This window comes from Festucalex cinctus, chromosome 16, assembly GCF_051991245.1.
Source record: "Festucalex cinctus isolate MCC-2025b chromosome 16, RoL_Fcin_1.0, whole genome shotgun sequence".
Classification (NCBI taxonomy): Eukaryota; Metazoa; Chordata; class Actinopteri; order Syngnathiformes; family Syngnathidae; genus Festucalex; species Festucalex cinctus.
The window spans coordinates 13,950,126-13,970,765 of record NC_135426.1 but is presented as its reverse complement, the minus strand read 5'-3'; the positions used below and the strand labels follow the sequence as shown (position 1 = coordinate 13,970,765).

Genomic DNA, 20,640 nt, shown 5'->3' with positions numbered 1-20,640 from the left:
CGGCGATATATCGCGATACTACATCGCGCGATTCTCGAATCGATTCAATAATCGCCAGAATCGATTTTTTTTTTTTTTTAGGATTCACACCTTGAGCATGGAAGAATGTTATATGAACGGCACATTAAGCCTTAATATTTTTATTTTAATGCTGTTCAAATGTGAAACAGATTGCAAACTGTTTGTGTACAGTGGCTCACGGTTATAAGCCTCAAGTTTTAGATAAATATATTCATACAAATCTTACAGTGTACATGTACAAATTTACTGATAGTATGGAAAAAAATCGCAACAATCGACTTATAAATTCGTATCGGGATTAATCGGTATCGAATCGTGACCATTCGTATCGGGATTAATCGGTATCGAATCGAATCGTGACCTGTGAATCGTGATACGAATCGAATCGTCAGGTACTAGGCAATTCACACCCCTAATATATATATATATATATATAAAGTTGTGAACTAAAATGGACTGGTCTAATGATGTGCTGTACCAGAATGGGTCAATAGGTTGTATGTGACCTCTCTGATCTTGATAATGGGACCTCATTGAAATGAGTATTTGTGGCCCTATGTAAATGCAAATGTCAGAGCCTAACAAACTAAACTGTCTTCAGCATTTGAGGATGATGTCTCATTTATTTAGCTGACTGAGTCCCTCTCAATATCCCCGGAACGCACCTATCTCGCAGTTGGTGCCCAGGAACCCCGTGCTGGTGCAATCGCATATGTAGCGGTTCCAGCCCTCTTTGCACAGCCCGCCGTTGCCACAGGGGGTGCTGCTGCATCGCTTCTGCAGCTCGCGCGTGCAGAAGCTGCTCACGCCCAGCGCGCTCTGGATCTCGGCCAAGCGCCGGACGTCGCGGCTCTTGCCGTCGATGAAGAGGTCGCGGACGCAGCCCACGTAGCCGTAGTTGAGCAGCGCCGTCCACACCTCGGGCGGCAGAATGAGCTCCGTCTTGGACTCGGGGAGGCCGCCCAGGTACATGTCGCTGTCCAGGTCCAGGATCTCGCTGCCCTCTGGCGAGCTGAAGGGCATGCTGCGGCTGTTGACCGAGATGGACCCTGAAACGGGACGAAAACGGGGTTTGCGCGAATGTGCCAAAACGAGCAGCGAGCGTGAGACGGTGCATCTGTCTAATGTGTTGCTCACAAGCTAAATGGAGGAGAAAGAAAGCAGAATGCAGCAGGGAGTGTGTGAATCAAAGCCCCCCCCCCCACCTCTCTTTCGAGCTCTCTTTCTGTGATTAACGGCTCTGTCTTCGTTTTCTATTAAAAGCCAATTACAGCGGGAGCAGCAGTGAGATCACACACCGACAGACGCGCACGCTTCGTCACACACTTTCACGTTTACAGCGCGCCATTAGACGGAAGACCACATGCACGCTGTTCATCAGTCACACATGCAGATGTTCACATTTGCGCCCACAGACGGAACGAGGCCTTGCAAGATGAGCTTAAGGCGTGGAAATAAACAAATACACACAGCCGATGCGGCGCCCGAGGCGACATTTTATATGGGGCGACGATATGCATAAAGGAGTCAAATAGTATCATAAAATTTTTAGTTAAGCATTATATAATGTATTCACGTTCTTATTGTCTTTTATTATGATTTTCTTGCTAAAAAAATTAGTGTTCCCTCGCTATAACGTGGTTCACTTTTCGCTGTCTCACAGATTTTTTCGTGCAATTTTGCATGCATTTTTGTTTTTACAGTAATGTACCTATTTTATAAAATTTATGAAGGTTTGAACATTGAGAATGTTTAAATGTGAGAGAATGTGAACGTCCATCCATCCATCCATTTTCTTGACCGCTTATTCCTCACAAGGGTCGCGGGGGGGTGCTGGCGCCTATCTCAGCTGGCTCTGGGCAGTAGGCGGGGGACACCCTGGACTGGTTGCCAACCAATCGCAGGGCACACAGAGACGAACAACCATCCACACTCACAAGCACACCTAGGGACAATTCGGAGCGCCCAATTAACCTGCCATGCATGTCTTTGGAATGTGGGAGGAGACCGGAGTACCCGGAGAAGACCCACGCGGGCACGGGGAGAACATGCAAACTCCACCCAGGAAGGTCCGAGCCTGGACTCGAACAGGAGACCTCAGAACTGGGAAGCGGACGTGCTAACCACTCGACTACCGTGCCGCCCAGAATGTGAACGTCTCGATGAGAAAGGTGTATAAACTGTGCGGTGAGGGGGTTTTAGAGCCTTAAAACATTCATAATAAATGTAAAACATAAAGCTAACAACAGCAACTAACCTCGAGTTAATTCAACGCAGGTGACGCACAGTGCGTAAGCCCAACACAGCTGATTTCAAATGATTTCACCTTGCTCACCTTTGTTTATTTGTGTATATTAATTTCAATTTACTCTACTTTTATATACAAAATGAACTTTGACGTCTATAGCCGTCAATGGCAATGAATGTGTTAAAATTAAGGCAATTTGTTTTATTTAAGGTGAATCCTCACCCAATTTTTGGGCCGACAGTGCCACCTCGCCAAATCGGCGGTGCGGCCCGGCTAGCATGTGGAATGCAGAACAAGATGTCACTTCTTACCTTTCCTTCCTTCTCTCTGGAAGTCCACATGACACCATTCCCCGTCGTTGACCTTCTTGTTGTTGGCCTTCAGCTTGGTTTTGCCAGAGCCCATGTCGATCAGCAAGTACAAATAGCCATCCAGGAGCTCCAAAGCGAAGTAATCGGTTTTCAGCTCCCTCCCGGGCTTCTGCTCTTTGGCGCCTTGAGGGCGGCCGTGACTGAAGAGCAGAAGGCCGCTGGGCTCGGTGGTGCGGAAGTCGAAGGAGATGGAGCCCGTCTTCTTCGTGTTCCACTTGGGTAACGAGATGAAGGCCTCGGGGATCTCGAAGGTGACCGGGTCCAGGGCTGCCACGTCCTCGCAGCGGAACACCAGGTCGCCGTTCAGGGTGATTTTCGGGTCGCGCTGGATGGCCAAGCGGGAGAGCTCCAACTTGAAGTCATTGTTCTTGTACACCACCTTGAGGGGAACAATTTGGGATGAATGAAATATGACCTTGTGAGAATTTAGCGCAAAAGCTTCAGCACAGAAATGCACTGAAAATCCACATTTTGCCAAACGATTTGCAGAGAACGCCATTCACGCTTTGGACAACTCCCAGTTGGGATGTCAGCGTAGCTCGGGGGCCTGCCCAATAACGATCACAATAAGCACACAATCGCAGGAGGGAAAAAAGAAAACAGCTCAGGAATGTCAGCGCGAATGCCATAATAGGCTTCTAGGGAGCCGCAGACACACGACGTGACGTTCTCCAAATGTTGCCTGCAGCCTTGACGCAGGCAGCCTTTGATGAAAGGTGGCTCTATTGTTCCCACTCAAATTGTGTCTTTGCATTCATCATAGATTCACAGCCACGGGCAAAGTAAATTATCCCTGCTTCTTGTTGTTTTCTTATATTTGTTGAACACCTTCCAGACAGCATTCAGAGGCGCCGGCTGTCCTCCAGGTAATGGCGCGAGGCGGCGTTGGCGCGTTTGCACGTGTGTGTTTTCCTCCCGAGCTGCTTCGCGCTCCCTCCACACGCGCAAACACGCACACACACACACGCTCGCTCATTGCGTCTGTTTTCCTCAGCTGCTGCAGATCTGAGCTTGGAACGGTAGACTTTTTTTATTTTTATTTTTTAACAAAAACAAATACAAGTGATTAACGTGACACCTGTTGCAAAAGCACCTGCACTTGACCAACGTCTTTATTGTAAAAGAGATACTTGACTCATGGAACAATTTTCAGCAGAGAAAAGTTAATATTTTGTCCAGAATGAATTTGATAACTTAATTATTTTTCATGCACAATTAATACCTTTTAAAAAGTTATTTTTCTACTTGTTGTCGACTGATGATGACATCACCTGTCCTGAGGAAGGCTAATCATGGCTCACCTGTTTTCTGGGTTTGGTCGGTAAACTGAGCCATGATTGGTCGTTACCTACTTCCTCAGCACAGGTGATGTCATCATCAGTCGACAGCAAGTAGAAAAAATACTTTTTAAAGATGCTAATTGTACATGAAAAATAATATTACCACATTAATTATAGACAAAATGTTAACTTTTTACTGCTGAAAATGGCTCAATGAGTCAAGTATCCCTTTAAGGACAACTAAATAAATAATAAAAATAACTAAATACCTAGGAGTGCTTTTGATATACATAAATACAAAATGAATAAATATATAAATAAACACCTAAACATAAATAAATACATAAATAAATAAATAATATATAAAAAACAAACAACGACCAGGGTCGTTGGGTTTGGCAGGGTCGATTCTTCATGAAGAAGAATCACTCAGTGCTCTGGCCCTAATTAGGGCAAATTTATCCTTCATTTTTATCTTTGACAGTTACATTATTTTATTACACAATGCTTATTGTGATTTTTTTATTTTTTTATTTTATTTTTTTTTTTAAATAGGTTGTACTGTACTTAAATAGCCACTCTGCTTCCCAGCTTTGGAACTCACTGCTTCCTGATCTCCGCAATTCACCCTCCTTGACCATTTTCAAATGCAAACTAAAAACTCACCTGTTTAAGCCCGCCTACACACTATAACCACACTGCTGTTTTTATTTTATTATTCTTTTAGTCATAATTCTATTTAATATGTAGAACTAGGTTTTACATTTATTTTTTTAACTATTGTACAGCATCATTGAGGGTCTTGAAAGGAGCTTCTAAATGAAATGAATTACTATTATTAAAATATAAAAAAATACAAAACAAAAAAACTAAAACTAAGACTAAAACTAATCTAAAGGATTTTTGAAACAATAAAAGCTTGCAAACCTGCTCTAAAAAGTAATTAAAACTAATTGAATTTAAAAAAAGAAAAAACAAATACCGTATTTTCCGCACAATAAGGCGCACCTAAAAGCCTTCAATTTTTTCAAAAGCCGACCCTGCGCCTTATAATCCAGTGCGCCTTATATATGGATCAATATTGAGCCGCAACAGGTCTCGCTGTCAAGACGCTATCGGTGACCCTACACGATCGGTGACGCGCTTGCGCAGAAGATCCCGCCATCTTGGATCGCTAGCTAACACTAATACTTTACCCCAGAGAAAATAATAAAACAGCTGTTTATTCATTTTGGGAGTGAATGGAGTTGTCAGAAAGCTGCTTTGTAAACTATTAATAACGTTTGACTGACCTATCTGACTGTTTTGTTGATATTCCCTTTAGCGCAGCACCATCTAATGGATACATAACGTAACCCCAGCCTTTACTGTAGCGCCTGATATATGGAAAAAGTTTGAAAATATGTCATTCATTGAAGGTGCACCTTATAATGCGGTGTGCCTTGTAGTGCATAAAATACAGTAAATAAAAATAAGTGATAATGAAAATAGAAAACTATTATAATCCTGCTCTTAAGCTCCGTAAAAGCGGAATGACATTCTTGAATCGAGAGTGCATGGTTTCAGTGTGTTTTTTGTACCTCTAATACTGAGCCGCAAGTTATTTTAACAAAAAGTGACTCTAGTCTGTCTGCTTAAGAAGAATATCAAAAGGATCGCAGAGATTATTTTTATTTCTAACGACAGCACTCATATGAATCTCTGGAGGACCCAATAAACTGTCCAACAAGTGGAAAGTATGAAGGACTGAGTATTGAGTGGGCATAACCCTAAAAAGATGTTATCACATACAAGCATTTAAAAAAAAATAAAAAATGGTGACACTGGGAGGAGGCCGTCGCCAGAACGTCAATATGAAGTTGGACGGGCAGGGTTGCGGCAGTCAGTGAGGTGAGCGAATTCATCCAGTGTGAGGAATCAGTCAAAGAAATCAATTTTTAATTTAGGCCACGCCGCAGCCAGGATGGCAAAGCTGGCATAGCGCTCATACCGTGGACTTAATTACACAAAAGTGGCCCCGAGAAAGGCAAACGATGAGTGATTGAGAGGTGGAAGTAGAAAAGCGGGGGGCGGGTGCGAAACGGGAGACAGCAAGGTCACAGTCTCGGGCGGGCGGGTAGCGGCTGCGGCAGATGGTGCCGAAAAAGAGAAAAACGTGTTGCATGGCACAAAACGCACAACCTGTGACCACACGCACGCACACACACAGTAGCGTGTCCATCACCTCCATTAAATTGGAGACTGATCAGAAGCATGAACACTGACCATAACGTCGGCTTATCTTCACACTCGCAAACTCAATGATGCACATTATGAGGTCATGCATTGTGTGGCTTTGTGTCCCCCACTCACAAACAAACGCGCACACATGTACACACAAGCCATTCAGTGCCCTCCTTTTTTTTTTTTTTTTGGACCTCTGCAGCCCGCAGGGTGCCTCCGAAGCGTGTCAAAGGCGTTTGACCATGGCGGCGGCATGAAAGCCTCGCCACGGGCCGGAGCCGCCGATAAGCCGAGCTGAAACACACGCACCGACACCTCCTCCTCCACACCCGCGTCACACACACAGACACAGTGATGTGTTTGTTAGAGCTTGACTGAAGCCAAGATGTTGGGGGGAAAAAAAAAAAAAAAAAAGATTTGTGTCTCTTACTTTGCCAACTTGCTCATTTAGAACTAAAAATGCTGATAAACGTGCTTCCTCATAAAATGTTTCCCTCTTTGCATGTTTAAGTGAAACTTTGCTAACATTTCGTTTGACCCCCTCCACACCGCCGAACATTGCTTTAAGGGGGTGGCTAAATTCATCAGCGCCCCCTAGGGGCGGATCCTTCCGATAAGCTAGGCGAATGGTAAAAAGTGTCTTTCTGCAAGCATAATTAAGTTAGAGAGGGCGATTACAGCGAGATCCATTAAAAGCGATGGCAAAAGTAATTACTTATTCAATCAGCGCGGCTTTATGAGAAAATGCGGTGGCACCATGTTGCCGTGCCTCTACACAAGTCATTACCTTTACAAGGGCATAATACGTTCAACTGTGATTGTGCCTCTTGAGCGCTTGTTAAACACTGATGTAAAAGCCAGAAAGGAAAAAAAAATACTTTATTTTCTTCTGCGTGGGTGTGTTGGTGTGCACCTCTCTTGGGTGAGATCCACATGTTGTTACTTTTGTTAAAAAAAAAAAAAATAGAAATAAAAGATGGATGGAATATATCCCACCCACCAGGAGACAACGAGGCACTCTAAAGCCAACCTCAATCCCCCGGTAATCCCGTCTTCCACCTCAAATGAGACTCATCAAAACTATCTGCACTACCGTCTTTTGCAGAGTGACATACGCACACTCATGGCTGACAACGAGGCACTCTAAAATCATCGTGCCAGGGGAAGCCCTGGTCCACACGCTGGCTTTGAAGTCTGACTTTTCGCTCCCCCTCCCTTCTTGCTCTTTCACATTTCGCTGTGCGCGTGCACTCGGGGCGCGCACTGAGGCGCTCTACAGTTATCCATCCATCTATTTTCTTGACCGCTTATTCCTCACAAGGGTCGTGGTGGCTCTACAGTTAATTTGTTAATATTGAGAGGACTTCAATCCGAACTTCTATTTTTACCGGATTCTTTTTTTTCGACTTTTCGACCTGCGTCTGTGACTCACATCTTTGAGGCAGCCCATGAAGTTGTTGCTGACGGGCGAGCCCGGCAGGTCGGCGGTGTTGGGGCTCCCGCCGATGTAGAAGAAGTCGTCGGAGCCCAGCATGGTGTAATCCTCCTGCGTGTAGCCGGTGGTGGTCAGGATGCCGTCCACCGAGATGGTTACCTGGCAACCGGCATGACAGCAGAACAGATAAAGAGAGGGGGGGGGGGGGGGCATGGAATAGACAGGAGAAGAATTAGAGCATTGAAGACAAAACAATGGAGGATAAACAGTTGAGTGATTGGCTGGTTTGTGCCCTAAGTCCTGGTACATGCTTGTTTTTAGTTTTAACAAAATGGCCGCTTCCCTTTAGAGTGCAGTATTACACTTGTTCAACTATCTTGTTTATTTTATATTTAGAGTTCCTTTCACGCATGGTTGCAGATTGTGGTTTGCAATTTTTAATGCTGACATGGCACAAAGTGCAGATTGCTTCTCCTAACACATCTGAAAAACACCTCTTACATGATTTCCGTTTATGTAACAACTTGTTTGTAATTACAGTTGTGTTATTATTTCTTCTTTTCCTGTACAGTATATCATCTTTTTTTTCTGTCATTATTTTTTCCATAACTGCACTCTCAACTGAAGGTCACATTTCTGTTGGTGTTGTTGTTGTGCTTCCCTTCAAAACAAAGCAACTCATTTTTATGTCTGCTGTTGCTCCCCCTGGCGACTTGTGTACTGGAAGCGTGCGGGCGGGGGCCCAGGGGCATTTTTCTCTTTTTTTTTCTACATAGCTTTTTGAAGCTTGCAGTGAAGATTTGAGCTTCACTCCTTGGGTGCACATTGTGGTGTTTTGTGGTGAGTTGCTGATTGACAAACTGCCAGACACCTATGAAGGTCTCCTTACAAGGAGGAACATTCAATCAAATAAACACAAAAAGAAATAATCAACAGTCAGCAGAAATGCTACATATTGGCATGTGGAAAAATGCTGCAGTTTGTTATTTTGACAACAGTTAAGAGTTAGGGCAGATTGTTTTTCAAAGCAATACATTTTCAAATATATCCCCAAAATATGTTGTTCAACAAAACTCCACACCTGCAGGGGGTTTGTAATCAATGCAAGAGTGAACAATTAAAGCTCTTAAAAAAAAAAAAAAAAAAAGTGGGTTAGATATAGCTCGATTATGGGTCAAAATGGACCCAACCCAACAAACAAACAAACAAACAAACAGACAAAAAAGGGGTGTTTGGTAAAATCAACCCCCCAAAACTGGGTTGTTTTGTGGGTTATTCGCTTGAAACAAAACATTGCGTCAAATGAACAACCCAAAACACACTAGCTGCTTTTTTTGGATTATTAATTTGCGCTTGTGTGATTTATGTGTATACGGTCGGGGTGTTATCGTGGGTTATTAATGTGACCCAACTTTTTAGGTTAATGAATGAATAACCCACAAAGCAATCCCAAATATTGGGTGTGGTTTGGGTTATTCATTTGACCCAACATTTCAGGTTAAATGTATAACCTAAAATGTTGGGTCAAATATGAATGACCCCCCAAAAATGTGCTAAAAGTGGCAGCTGAATGAATTTACAACTGTTTGGGTCAAACCAATTACCTTCGAAAGAATCCTGTTTTTAGGGGTTGATTTTACACCCCCACCCCCTTTTTTTGTTTGTTTGTTTTGCAAGTTGGTTTACAAAAGAACATTTTTTCGTTATTTGTTTGTTTTATGGGTTATTCATTGGAGTCGACCTTTTGTGTCAAAATAATGAATAACCCCCAAAACAACCCAAAAATATTTAGTCAGTTTTTGCTTATCAATTCCACCCAACTTTTTGGGTGAAATGAAAAACCCCTCCCCAAAAAAAATGTGTCAAAATAACTCAAGTGGTGGTTGGTCCCCTTTTGACCCATAATTGGGTTATTCTTGACCCAACTGTTTTTACAGCATACATGTAAAAAGTTTAACTTACCTTTGCTGGCAGCACTTCTGTCGAGAAACTCAATTTCATATAAATGTCATACAGTATACTGTAAATAACATCTGCATTATTAACTCATTCACTGCCATTGACGGAAAAAGACGTCAAATGATGCTTTTTTTTTTTTGCTGGTCTGGCAATGAATGTGTTAATAGACAACGCCAAGTCAAAGAGAGTGATAATGGAGATTCAATAGATGTCTGGCAGATTGTAATTTTGTGTGTATGTGTGTTCGCTCCACATGTGTGTTAGTAGAGGTCCAAAGTGCAGGGGCAGGTTAGGGTTTGTTTGGTTGTGAACACAACTGGTTAGTACTGTGGTCAGTAAGGGGAAGTCAGACACAAAAATGGTTGTTAGTACACTTGCAACAACGTACGTTAGATTAGTAGCACATCTGTTTTTTTTTTGTTTGTTTTTTTCTGGTTTTCGGTTAAATCTTTAGTGAATTAGTCGAAAGAATGGGTAAGGGATTCTTTGCTCAAACTAAAGCCATGTTTGGACTTAAGATGTTTGATTTTTAATAATAAAAGATAAATAAAAGAATCCATTCAAGTTGTGAAAAGGTGACGCACAAGCCATGCACTTTAATATGGAAATATGCATAAATATGGAGCTGGAGGGTACCGGACAGGACATGGATGGGAAGAATCATTCATGATCTTATTAAAACACAGTGAGGATGTGCACCATACATACACGCATGCAAAGAGAATACAGGATGGGAACAATGTCACGGATTAACTCAGAAGATATGATTTATTATATGTTATAGGAAGGGGGAATAAGAGAATGAGGAGCGGAGGACGTCACTGTGTATCGTATCATCACGCCATTTTTTAATTAATTTTTTTACTGGTGATAGAACGTTGCAAGTTGTAACACATTGAAAAGTGGGGAGTGTCGGTCCTCTCTCCCCCAGCTCCTAGCCCCCCCCATCCTTTTGTTTCCATGTGTGAGGTCGTCATCGGTTTTAGTCGGTTAATTTCAAACGGAACCAAACAAGACGGGGATTTAAAAAAACAAAACAAAAAAAACAGCACAGAGGGGGAGTGTTACGGCTAAAGTGTCGTGTGGCCGGATTGATTAGATTAGAAGTATTGATATATGCATGTATATATTTTAGCCATGATATATACATAAACATATATACTTAATGTAATCTTTTGAGAAAAGGGGGTGTCATGCAGAAGTGCACGTTAGTGTTAGTATTAATGATGGCTCACTTGCACACAGTCCAGTTCTTGCAGCGCAGAACACCAAAAATTGACTGATGGCATCCCCAGTGAAAAGACTGACTATGTCTCTATCTCTTTATATCTCTCTCTCTATCTATCTATGAGGGATATAACGATATCCAAATATCACGATACAATATCACAATATGAAGTAGGGGTGTTAAAAAAAAATCGATTCGGCGATATATCGCGATACTACATCGCGCGATTCTCGAATCGATTCAATAATAGGCAAAATCGATTTTTTTTTTTTTTTTTTTTAGGATTCACACCTTGAGCATGGAAGAATGTTATATGAACGGAACATTAAGCCTTAATATTTTATTTTAATGCTGTTCAAACATGAAACAGATTACAACCTCTATAAGACTGAAATTTCAGATCAATAAATAATACATTTTCATATAAATCTTACACTCTACAAGCTTACTGATTAGTATTTTCTAAATTTGAATGAAAAAAAATCGCAACAATCGACTTATAAATTCGTATCGGGATTAATCGGTATCGAATCGAATCGTGACCTGTGAATCGTGATACGAATCGAATCGTCAGGTACGAGGCAATTCACACCCCTAATATGAAGCTCACGATAAGATAATTATCACGATATTGTGGCGATATTTAAAAAAGGTCACAATCTTGTAAAAAAAAAAAAAAAAAAAAAAAAAAAAAAGAGCTCATACTAGCACAATATTGTGCTTTTGCACAAAACAGCAATATATATAAACTACCTCCAGTCTCTAATAACACTCAATATTGAGGCACTTATTCGCTAATGCAAGCCCACATTGAGTTCCTCCACATATTGACTCGCTTCAAAGCATTTTACAATCCCCTTCATCTGACAATTAATGTAGATTTTAAACATAGAAGGGCCAAAACATGCCTAATGAAAATTAAACTGCACTACAAAAAACTAGCCACCAGAGGGTGCTAGAACTGCACAAATGGAAATCAACGACTTTTTTTTTTAACAGATGTGTAGCTTTTAAATATTCTGAACATGACGACGACGATATTGTGGCAATTTTAATATCGCAATATCACCATATTGCTATATTGTGGCAGTTTTAATATCACAATATCACCATATTGCCGTTAGCGTTACATCCCTACTATCCATCTATCTATCCATCCATCCATCTATCCATCCATATAGTATAACAGGCAACTAACCACTGGTGATCAATGTTTTTCCGCTTTAGAGTGCCTCATTGTTGCCTGAGTGTGCGCACATCACAGAAGAAAGCGGAAGAGAAAAATGTTTTTGAAAAATTTTAATCAATTCCAATGTGACAGCCAGCGTTTAGACCAGGTTTCACGTTGGTGTGGCCTTTTTAGAGCGCCTCGTTGTCACGGCGTGAAAAAGCCCTGCAATTACCCAGTGGGATATATTCCAGCAAGGTTTTAAGTGGATTTATTTTCGGCTCAAACGTGTGTCAAATCTCCCATTTTATTTTTACTTTACAGGGATTTTAATAAAAGCTATTCTGCAACAGATGGTTACATGTGTAATGTGTCATCTAGTGAAAGAGCATCTAATCGTTTTGTCCATTACCATACATCGTTGGCATACATCCACTTCATCCAATTTCTAGCGGCACATGAATGGCTCGCATGGCACAGTAGTTGGGAATCACTGCTCTACTCAAAAACAATCTTTCAAATGAATATATCAACGTGAGAGAATGTTTGCGCTATGCTGATATTCACTGGAGGCGCCATCACAGGATGTTTGTTCACCCGCTTTACAAGTCTGCTGCGTGCACTCACGTCTTGGGGGTTGTTCTTGGAAAAAGAAATCAGGAGGGAAACGTTAAAGGAAAAAATAACCCAAAACGAAACACTTTTCTAAAGCTTAATTGATTTATATTGGAGGAAAATTCTTTATTTCTTCATAGGGATAAGTATGGAAAGTTGAAAAGAAAAGAAGGGGAGAGGGATTGGAAAAAAAGCAAAAAATAAATAAATTAGAATTTAGTTCTAGACCTCTTTGGATGTGTGTTTTAAAAGGTAGGGGAGTACTGGATGGCAATAAAAAAAATTAAAACATGTATCAAAATATAAAGGAGGCAGAGTCTGGCAGCTACCTGATGGTGGATTGAACGTTGAAAAGCAAACAGAAGAGAAACGGGGGAAAAAAAAAAAAACCAGAAGGACAAACCAAACTATAAGACAGTTTGAATGATAACTACCATATAATGCAGTTTGTTTACCATAGCGTGTCCGATGCCTGCGTGCTACGGGAGAAAACAGGGTGGGAGGGGGAAGGAAAAAAAAAAAAAAAAAAGACCAACCTTAAACTCAGGAGAACACACTTTAAGCCCCGCCCCCAAAAAGTGGAGCCTGAAGAAAAGCCATCTTCTCTCAAAAAGTATATTACAGTACTCTAAAAATATCAAATAATGCATCGAGCTCCCTAACGTGGCAATTAATATCCAAATCAAGAAATAAATAAAGCTGTTGAACTACACTGTCTATCTAAAAAAAAAAAAATTAAAGGAAAAAGGGAAAAAGGATAACACATTTGTTAGTATGTTAAGTTGTAGGTTAAGTAGAATGGTTGACATTCCGTGGATGACACAGTGTTAGTTAGTGGAAATCATAACTGGAGAGGCCAAACCAAAGCACCAATGAACAGAATCAAACTGGAACAAATTTAGACTTTGTTGTTAGTAAAAGAGACAGGAGTTAGCAAAATTTGGACACAGTGGCTTGTCCTGATTGTGTGTGAGTGTGTGCGTACTATATGCTGACATTTTTTAGCGAATCCTTGATGCGAGAGACATTCATTTGAAACTGCTGCAATTGGACACAAATCAGCCCAAATTCAGATTGAAAGGTAATCAATCAAATCAGTAATATGTAGATGAGTAAAATAAAAATGGAAGCTTTTTGCAGCACCCTGAAAAATGGCGGAAAGAAAGACACTGTAGTAGAGTTAGTACATTTTCATTCTTGACAACATTGCCAGGATATCCTATAGGGAAAGATAATCAGTCATCATAGGTCAAAATATGAATACTAGATGGGTGTGTGTCATAGTGTCAAAAGTCTTCACACCCCTGTTCAGATGTTTATTTTTTTTCTAGGGGGAAAAAAAAACAGACCAAGCTGAATCATTTCCATCATGTGTACCACTCAATTGAAAAATTGGACACATTTTCTCACGAGTTTGGGAAATTCTTATGGTCAAATGTTTTGGCCATAACGGTAATTCCAAAACTGACAAACAAACAGCATACTTGCAGGGATTGAAGAGAGGCAGTGGAGGGAATTATGAACAGAACAACAAAATTCAGGCTTCTGCGAGAAAAAAAGAAAAGAAAAAAGAAACAGTCACGAAAAGCCTACTAGAATAGCTGAGTTTTATTTGGGATTTATCAGAGGCACTTGAAAGGGTGGCAGGTGTATGTTGACTCCCATTTAATACAAGTTAGGGTGTGTCCAATTTTGCTATCACATTATCCCAGTTTTTTATTTTTATTTTTTTTTCTTAGTTGTACAGGTTATAGGCCACAGATGTAAAATGTATAATTTATCTTGGTAAATCTGGCATTTGAACAAGGGTGTGTAGACCTTTTAGATCCACTTTTTGTTGCAAATAATTTTCCTTTTTTAGTTTTCTTACCTGAGGCACATTCTCAGAGTTTATCGCCTCATTGTGGTTTTCTTAATCACTAACTGAGTGTGTTTTTATGCCGCCAACGATATGTTATCTGATTACAGGTGGAAAAGTCATGCAAACGAGCCTTGCGTCGATGTTTTAAAAGGCGAGAAATCCAAGCGATACAGCGAGTTGAGCGGCCTGTCTCTTCAGACGCTGGCTAAAAAGCGACTGGCCCAGTTCTGTCACTTGCATGTTGAATCTCCGGCTTGTAAAGTCACATCAGGGATTACAAGTCGCCTCTGTTGTGTTTCACTTAGATGAGGAACAAACTGTTGTCTCTCTTTTTCTCCTTTTGCTTTCGTCTCACATTGCTGTCACTTCTCTTATTCTCTCCGCCTCCCGCCGGAAAAACAAACCACGTGTCCATAAGCGGACAAGCGTCAATGGAAAATTCCCTTTCAGGCTTTCCGGTTTGGAGGGTTTGGTGAGGAAGAACTACCACCACCACATCACAATTATCACTTTATGCGCGGTGCAGCCGCTGACCACCAGGTGGCGCTCTCACCCTGTCGTCATCTGGCAGACCTTCATCCCCCCCCACCCCACCCTCCTATATCCTGAGATTCACCTCATTGTGCACTTTGCTGACAGCTACACTTTGGTTATGCAAAGTAATTAATTACAAAAACAGACAAAAAGGCGGAGAACTGGAGCTTATGACAAGTTATCTCCTTTTGGATGAGAACTAACATGGAGACATTTATTCAGCAGTGGAAATCATGAGCAACATACAGAAATGTAAAGCACGGGGAGTAGAGTTGGGGTCAAAGGGCGCTTGGGCCATCTGCTAGAAAGCACCACTAGAGATTCACACTCTTATTGGCACAGAATTGCTGATATGGTTTGTTAGTCTTGGCTCCAAATCCGCCCTCCTTCACGATGGTTACGTTCCAAAACACCATTGCTCTATGTTAAATCCAAGATATAGAAATACCCTCTTTAAATACTGTATATTCCCTGTTTTTATAGTATTTAAAGGTCTTTAACTCATTCACTCCCAGCCATTTTCACAGAAGCAGTCCCGGCCGTTTTACTGGATTTTGACTGATTTTGCAAGGCCCACAGAATATTGTGTTCTATTGCTATGCTATTCTATGCTAACAGCATGGAACCGATCAAAAGAAAGATTAAAATCTCTTCTTTCATCAGGAAAAAAACGTATGTTTCTATCTGTTTCCATTTTGCAGCAATTAGCATTAGAAGAGAGCTAAGTTTCATCAGTTTTGACAAATCTATTTAAAATTCTAAGTAATTGAGCTTTTTTTCTAGATGGCCCTGGTTGATCTCCTTTGTTCTGCCACCTGCTGGCCGTTTGTGTAATAACTACCATTTCTGCAACCGTTCTTTGCAGTTGAGAGGCTGCATCAAAGCCTTCTGTATGCTTTAGCATCAACAAAACAAAAAAACGTATAAATACGTCTTTGGGACACTTAGAACATTAAAAAAAACGTATTCATACGTTATTGGGAGTTAATGAGTTAAGCAGACTTTTGAAATAATACAAAACATAATACATAAGGAGTAAGCGCAACAGACAACAAAACAATATTGTACAACTAGTTTAACAGGTTACCAATCCCTCTACGTGGTTACAGTAAACAAATTCAGTTTGTTCTTACTAACAAACTTATCATTTTACAAATTACATCAACAATCATACCCAAAAGATTTACGTTATAAAATTAACCTACAGCTGTCGCATTCTGTCGGCGTAAAAAGCAGGACTGAAATTAAGGTGAACTAAAACTTCCTGTTTTCATTATTCTTCTTTCAAATGTACAGTGCTATGCAATTTTGTGCCAACAGTGGAATTGTACACCAAATAAACTGGAGATAAAGAAAGTAGCCCACTGAGCATTTGCATGATTGAAAATCTTAGAATATTGATAGCAATAATTTTTAAAACAAAGAATTACACATTGTGTATCTAAATTATCTACAAACTAAGAATAATGTAAACATGCAATGGACCAACACATGTAGACTGACATGCCCTAACTCAGTATTTATTATTACTGTTTTACTGAGGAGCTGAGAGCATTTCCATGTACTGTGTAGCTGTATTATACTGCCCCCAAGTGGCCAAGATGCACACACCAGAAGCAGCAGCACAATTCCATTGAAATGAAGCAAAAATGCAGAGGAAAACTGTTCAATTATTTACATTGCATTTAGGAACGTCATTACTGTTTTATTTGAAATTAATCTAGTACAATATTATAGACTGCATTTTATCTTATTTAAAACACACTTTGTTTGATTTTTTTTTAAATTTAAAAATCAATGCTTAGTTTGTTATATTTCATCCACAATTGAACTTTAACGTTATGACCTCATCCGTCTGTCCATTTATTAATTTCACTTGTTCATGAAGTTTGCCCATTTGTGATTTATTATAAAAAAATAAAAACAATAAAAAACTAGAGCAAAAAGTATGCGTCAACTAAACTGATCCACTATAATCCTCAATTTCAAGTGAATCCATGTCGGATTAACAGATGTCTAAACAGTTTCTAAACGTGTGAAGCTATGCATTCCTTTGAACTGAAAGTGGTGCAGAGAGACAACGCGTGCGTGTTGCTCATTATAGTGCACTCGGTGGGTTGGTGGCTCGCTTAACGCCGCAAATCTTTCAAACTCGTGTCGGCTTTTGAAAGTCATTAGGCTCGTCTCGCTCCGCCGCTCTGACGCAGAAGCCGCACGGGGCCGCGCGTTCCATACTTGAGACGGGGTGAGGGTTCATCAAGTTTGCCACAACTTCACTCCCTGTTTGCTTTTAATGCGCGCGTGCATGTTGGCCTGTTTTGGCATTCTGAGCCGCCCGCGCTGGCCATTATTAGCTCTGACAAGCCATTCGTTCCAATTACAATTAGCCTCCAAAATGTGAGCTAGTAAGCACGGCGAGTGTAAGTGAAATTGATTGTGTCTCACCGCCGTACTCGCCAAGTGCCAAGTGATGAGCTCAGCAGCTACAAGACGTGCAGGTACTTGCTACACACACGCATGAAGGCCATAAAATATGGTGAATACTACCAACCAATCTTCATCATCATAATAGAAGTTTGAAAAACGCATGTACAGTAGTACACTGGAAGACAATTTAATGACTGACCAAACCTTCCTGCATTATGTGTATTGGTCTGGACCAACTTAGATATACTGGACAACTACATATGTATTTAAAAAAAAATTAAAATCAGATTAGTGACATTTTATACTACTTTTTTTTAGACTGATACCAATATGAGCTTTCAACTCTTAGTCAATAATATTAATACCAAGTACTGATGCCAAAAATCTCCCTCAAAAAACAATGAATGATAATTTGACACTCTAGAAACAGTTGGATCAAAATAACTCAAATTGGATCAAAAAGGGGCCCAATCCAGATTTTTGGGTTAAATAGATACAGTCTTAAAAAAAAGCTGCATCAAAAATAACCACATTTTGGGAATGGACCAACCCACTACTTGGGTCAATATGACTTTTGTTTTATTTAAAAAAAACAAAACCAAAAAAAAACAACCTTATTTTAAATTACAAAACAGCCCCCCAAAATTGGGTTGCTCTGTCAAAGTTGAGTCAAATTGAACCTATTAGCAGTTTTTATTTATTCATTCATTTATTTATTTATTTATTTAATTAATTTATTTATTTTTAAAACAAAATTGAGTTATAAACTCAGAAGTTTTATGGGTACAAAAAGTCAAATGAATACGCCACAACATAGTTTTGGTGCTGTTTTGTACAAACAACTAATTTTTTTTGTGTTTTTTTTTTTTTTTTTTTTGTGTGGGTTATTTGGCGTTTAATAAAAAACTTAAAAAAGTCGGGTCAGTCCCTTTTATGACCACAATTTGGTCTATTTTTGACCCAACTGTTTTTAGAGTGGAAATCTCAATATAATGTTTTTCTTAAAACTGCATGAAATTTATGACAATTTTCTATTCCTTTAATTTCAAAACAGCCACAACACGATTAACGATACCTTGAAATAAGGGCATGTACCGGCCGGTACATGTACTGACACCCCTTATCGGTTCTCTCGCCCATCTCTACAAAAGATAAACCTTACAAATTACTTTGTCTTTAAATATTTGTTTCATGTAGTCAAATAAATAAATAGAGAGGGTGAGGAGAGGAATCTTCAGAGAGTGCAGGAGTGAATTGTATCAGTCAGTTCCTCTCCTCTCTCCTCGCGAGCCCTCAACTGAGTGTCTTCTCTCCTTTTTGTGTCGTGTTTAATAGATGTCAAACAGATAACCCTGACACTGTTAAAACATGATATTTTCCACAAGTATATTTGTGTGTTGGATGTGTGCCTTCAAGAGGCGTGGCCTAGTGAAGGACATCAGAAGTTGGGTGAGTTGCTAGCATTGTTATTTTGTCTTTGTGTGTTTGACTGTCTTGTTCGACTAAGGACACAAATTGCAAAAAACAAACAAAAAACTGCAAAATATTGACCAAGTCAGGATTCCACTGTACTCCAATCATGTTCTGGAAGCAAAAAGTAAGAAGAATATTTCAATGAGTGCCTTATGAAATAATAAAGCACCTTGAACTAGAAGGTGAAAGAACTGTTAGTTTCTCAGAGGAAAAAAGCGAGAAAATAGGTGACTGTCAACCTTGAAAACTAAATATAACTCAAAGTGAGAGATGATTACACAAGCAACGATAATCATAGGGAGCAGAGAGACGTTCCACTCCGAGTGCAGTAAATCAGCGAGCGGACAGAAGCTAGCCATCAAAATCGACAGATTTTACAGGGACTGCGTGTTTACCTGGCGCAGGTTGCGGGTGACGCGCACGTCATGCCAGCCGTTGTCGTTGAACTTGCCGTTGACGGGCTCCACCAGGGCCTCGAAGGCCCCGGAGCCCAAATTGATGACCAGCCAGACGGCGCCGCTCTTCAGCGACAGGTTGACGTAGTCGGCCGACTTGCCCGTGTGCAGCATGAGGCCGTTGCGCTGCAGCGTGCGGAAGGACAGCGTGATCTCGTCCGTGCTGCTCTGGATCGGCGTCAGCGACAGGTCGTAGCAGAAGAACTCGTTGCCCTTGAAGGTGGCGACGGATTCTTCCTTTCCTGTGAGGGGGACAACAACATCCAAACAAGACTTGAGAAACACCACCAGCACCAAAGAAGAAGAAGAAACCGAAAATACTGTATAACTCAAACTGTGATCTGAAGACACTTCCATTTTAAACTATTTTGGGGTGTGCCAAAAAAAAAAAATAATCGATTCTCATAAGAATCGCAATTCTCATTTACTATGATTCAGAATCGATTTTAAATGTCCCAAAATCTATTTTCTTTAAATTATTATGTTATACTGTTTTGCCCCTACTTATTGGGAGTGGTGTTCATGTTGTACCCAATTTGGCCACTTAGAGGCAGTGTGGGTCCGCACGTTCTGATACACAGTTAAAAGGATACTTTACTTATTTAGCCATTTTTGACAGTCAAACATTAATATTTTGTCTATAACAAATTTGATATTTTCATTATTTTTCATGTACATAGCACTTTTAAAAAGTAATTTTTCTACTTGCTGTCGACTGAAAATGACATCACAAGGGCTCAGGTAACCAATCACAGCTCAGCTTGTGAATGTCACATGACCAAACCTAGAAAACAGGTCAGCTGTGATTAGTTACCTGAGCCCTTGTGATGTCATTTTCAGTCGACAGCAAGTTGCAAAATGTGTTTTGAAAAGGTACTAATTGTACGTGAAAATAATGAAAGTATCAAATTAATTATAGACAAAATATTAACTTTTTATTGCTATAATTGGCTAACTAAGTGAAGTATCTCTTTAAGTCTTAGCCACATAAGAGTAGAAGAAAAAAGTCACAATCAAGTTACGCCAATAATTTTTCTTTTTTTGCTGCGTAGGAAGAGCATATGCCAGTGAGTTATGTTAAGATGCTTCTCTGTATACATTCCTGAAGCGTTTTTGTATGAATAGCCATTCTTTTTAGTGATAAAAGTGCTGGGAGTAGCACGCTAATTAGCATTAGCAAGTACGATTAGAGATCATGATGATACTTTGCTCATCTATAAATTGAAGCAGAAATCATTTTTAATCAAATCATGTTGAATCAAAAAGTGATTCTGACTCAAATCGCAGACCCAAAAATCGGAATCGAATCGAATCGTGAGACAGTCAAAGATTCCCACCCCAA

At 40.3% G+C, this 20,640-nt stretch overlaps 1 protein-coding gene across 4 annotated transcripts in view; it reads right to left on the bottom strand.

Annotated features, from left to right (window-relative positions):
* The window catches only part of LOC144003105 (neurexin-2-like), a 392,228-nt gene that overhangs the window by 179,006 nt on the left and 192,582 nt on the right, over positions 1–20,640 (bottom strand). For 3 of the 4 annotated variants that reach the window (XM_077498936.1, XM_077498935.1, XM_077498938.1), the window contains exons 9-12: positions 19,239–19,540; positions 7,576–7,737; positions 2,581–3,019; positions 687–1,070 (exon numbers count right to left, since the gene is read on the bottom strand). In XM_077498936.1, the coding sequence (XP_077355062.1) occupies positions 687–1,070; positions 2,581–3,019; positions 7,576–7,737; positions 19,239–19,540 (1,287 nt within the window). Of the gene's footprint in view, positions 1–686; positions 1,071–2,580; positions 3,020–7,575; positions 7,738–13,003; positions 13,028–19,238; positions 19,541–20,640 lie in introns of all 4 variants that reach the window. The other variant, XM_077498934.1, reaches the window with a different exon arrangement.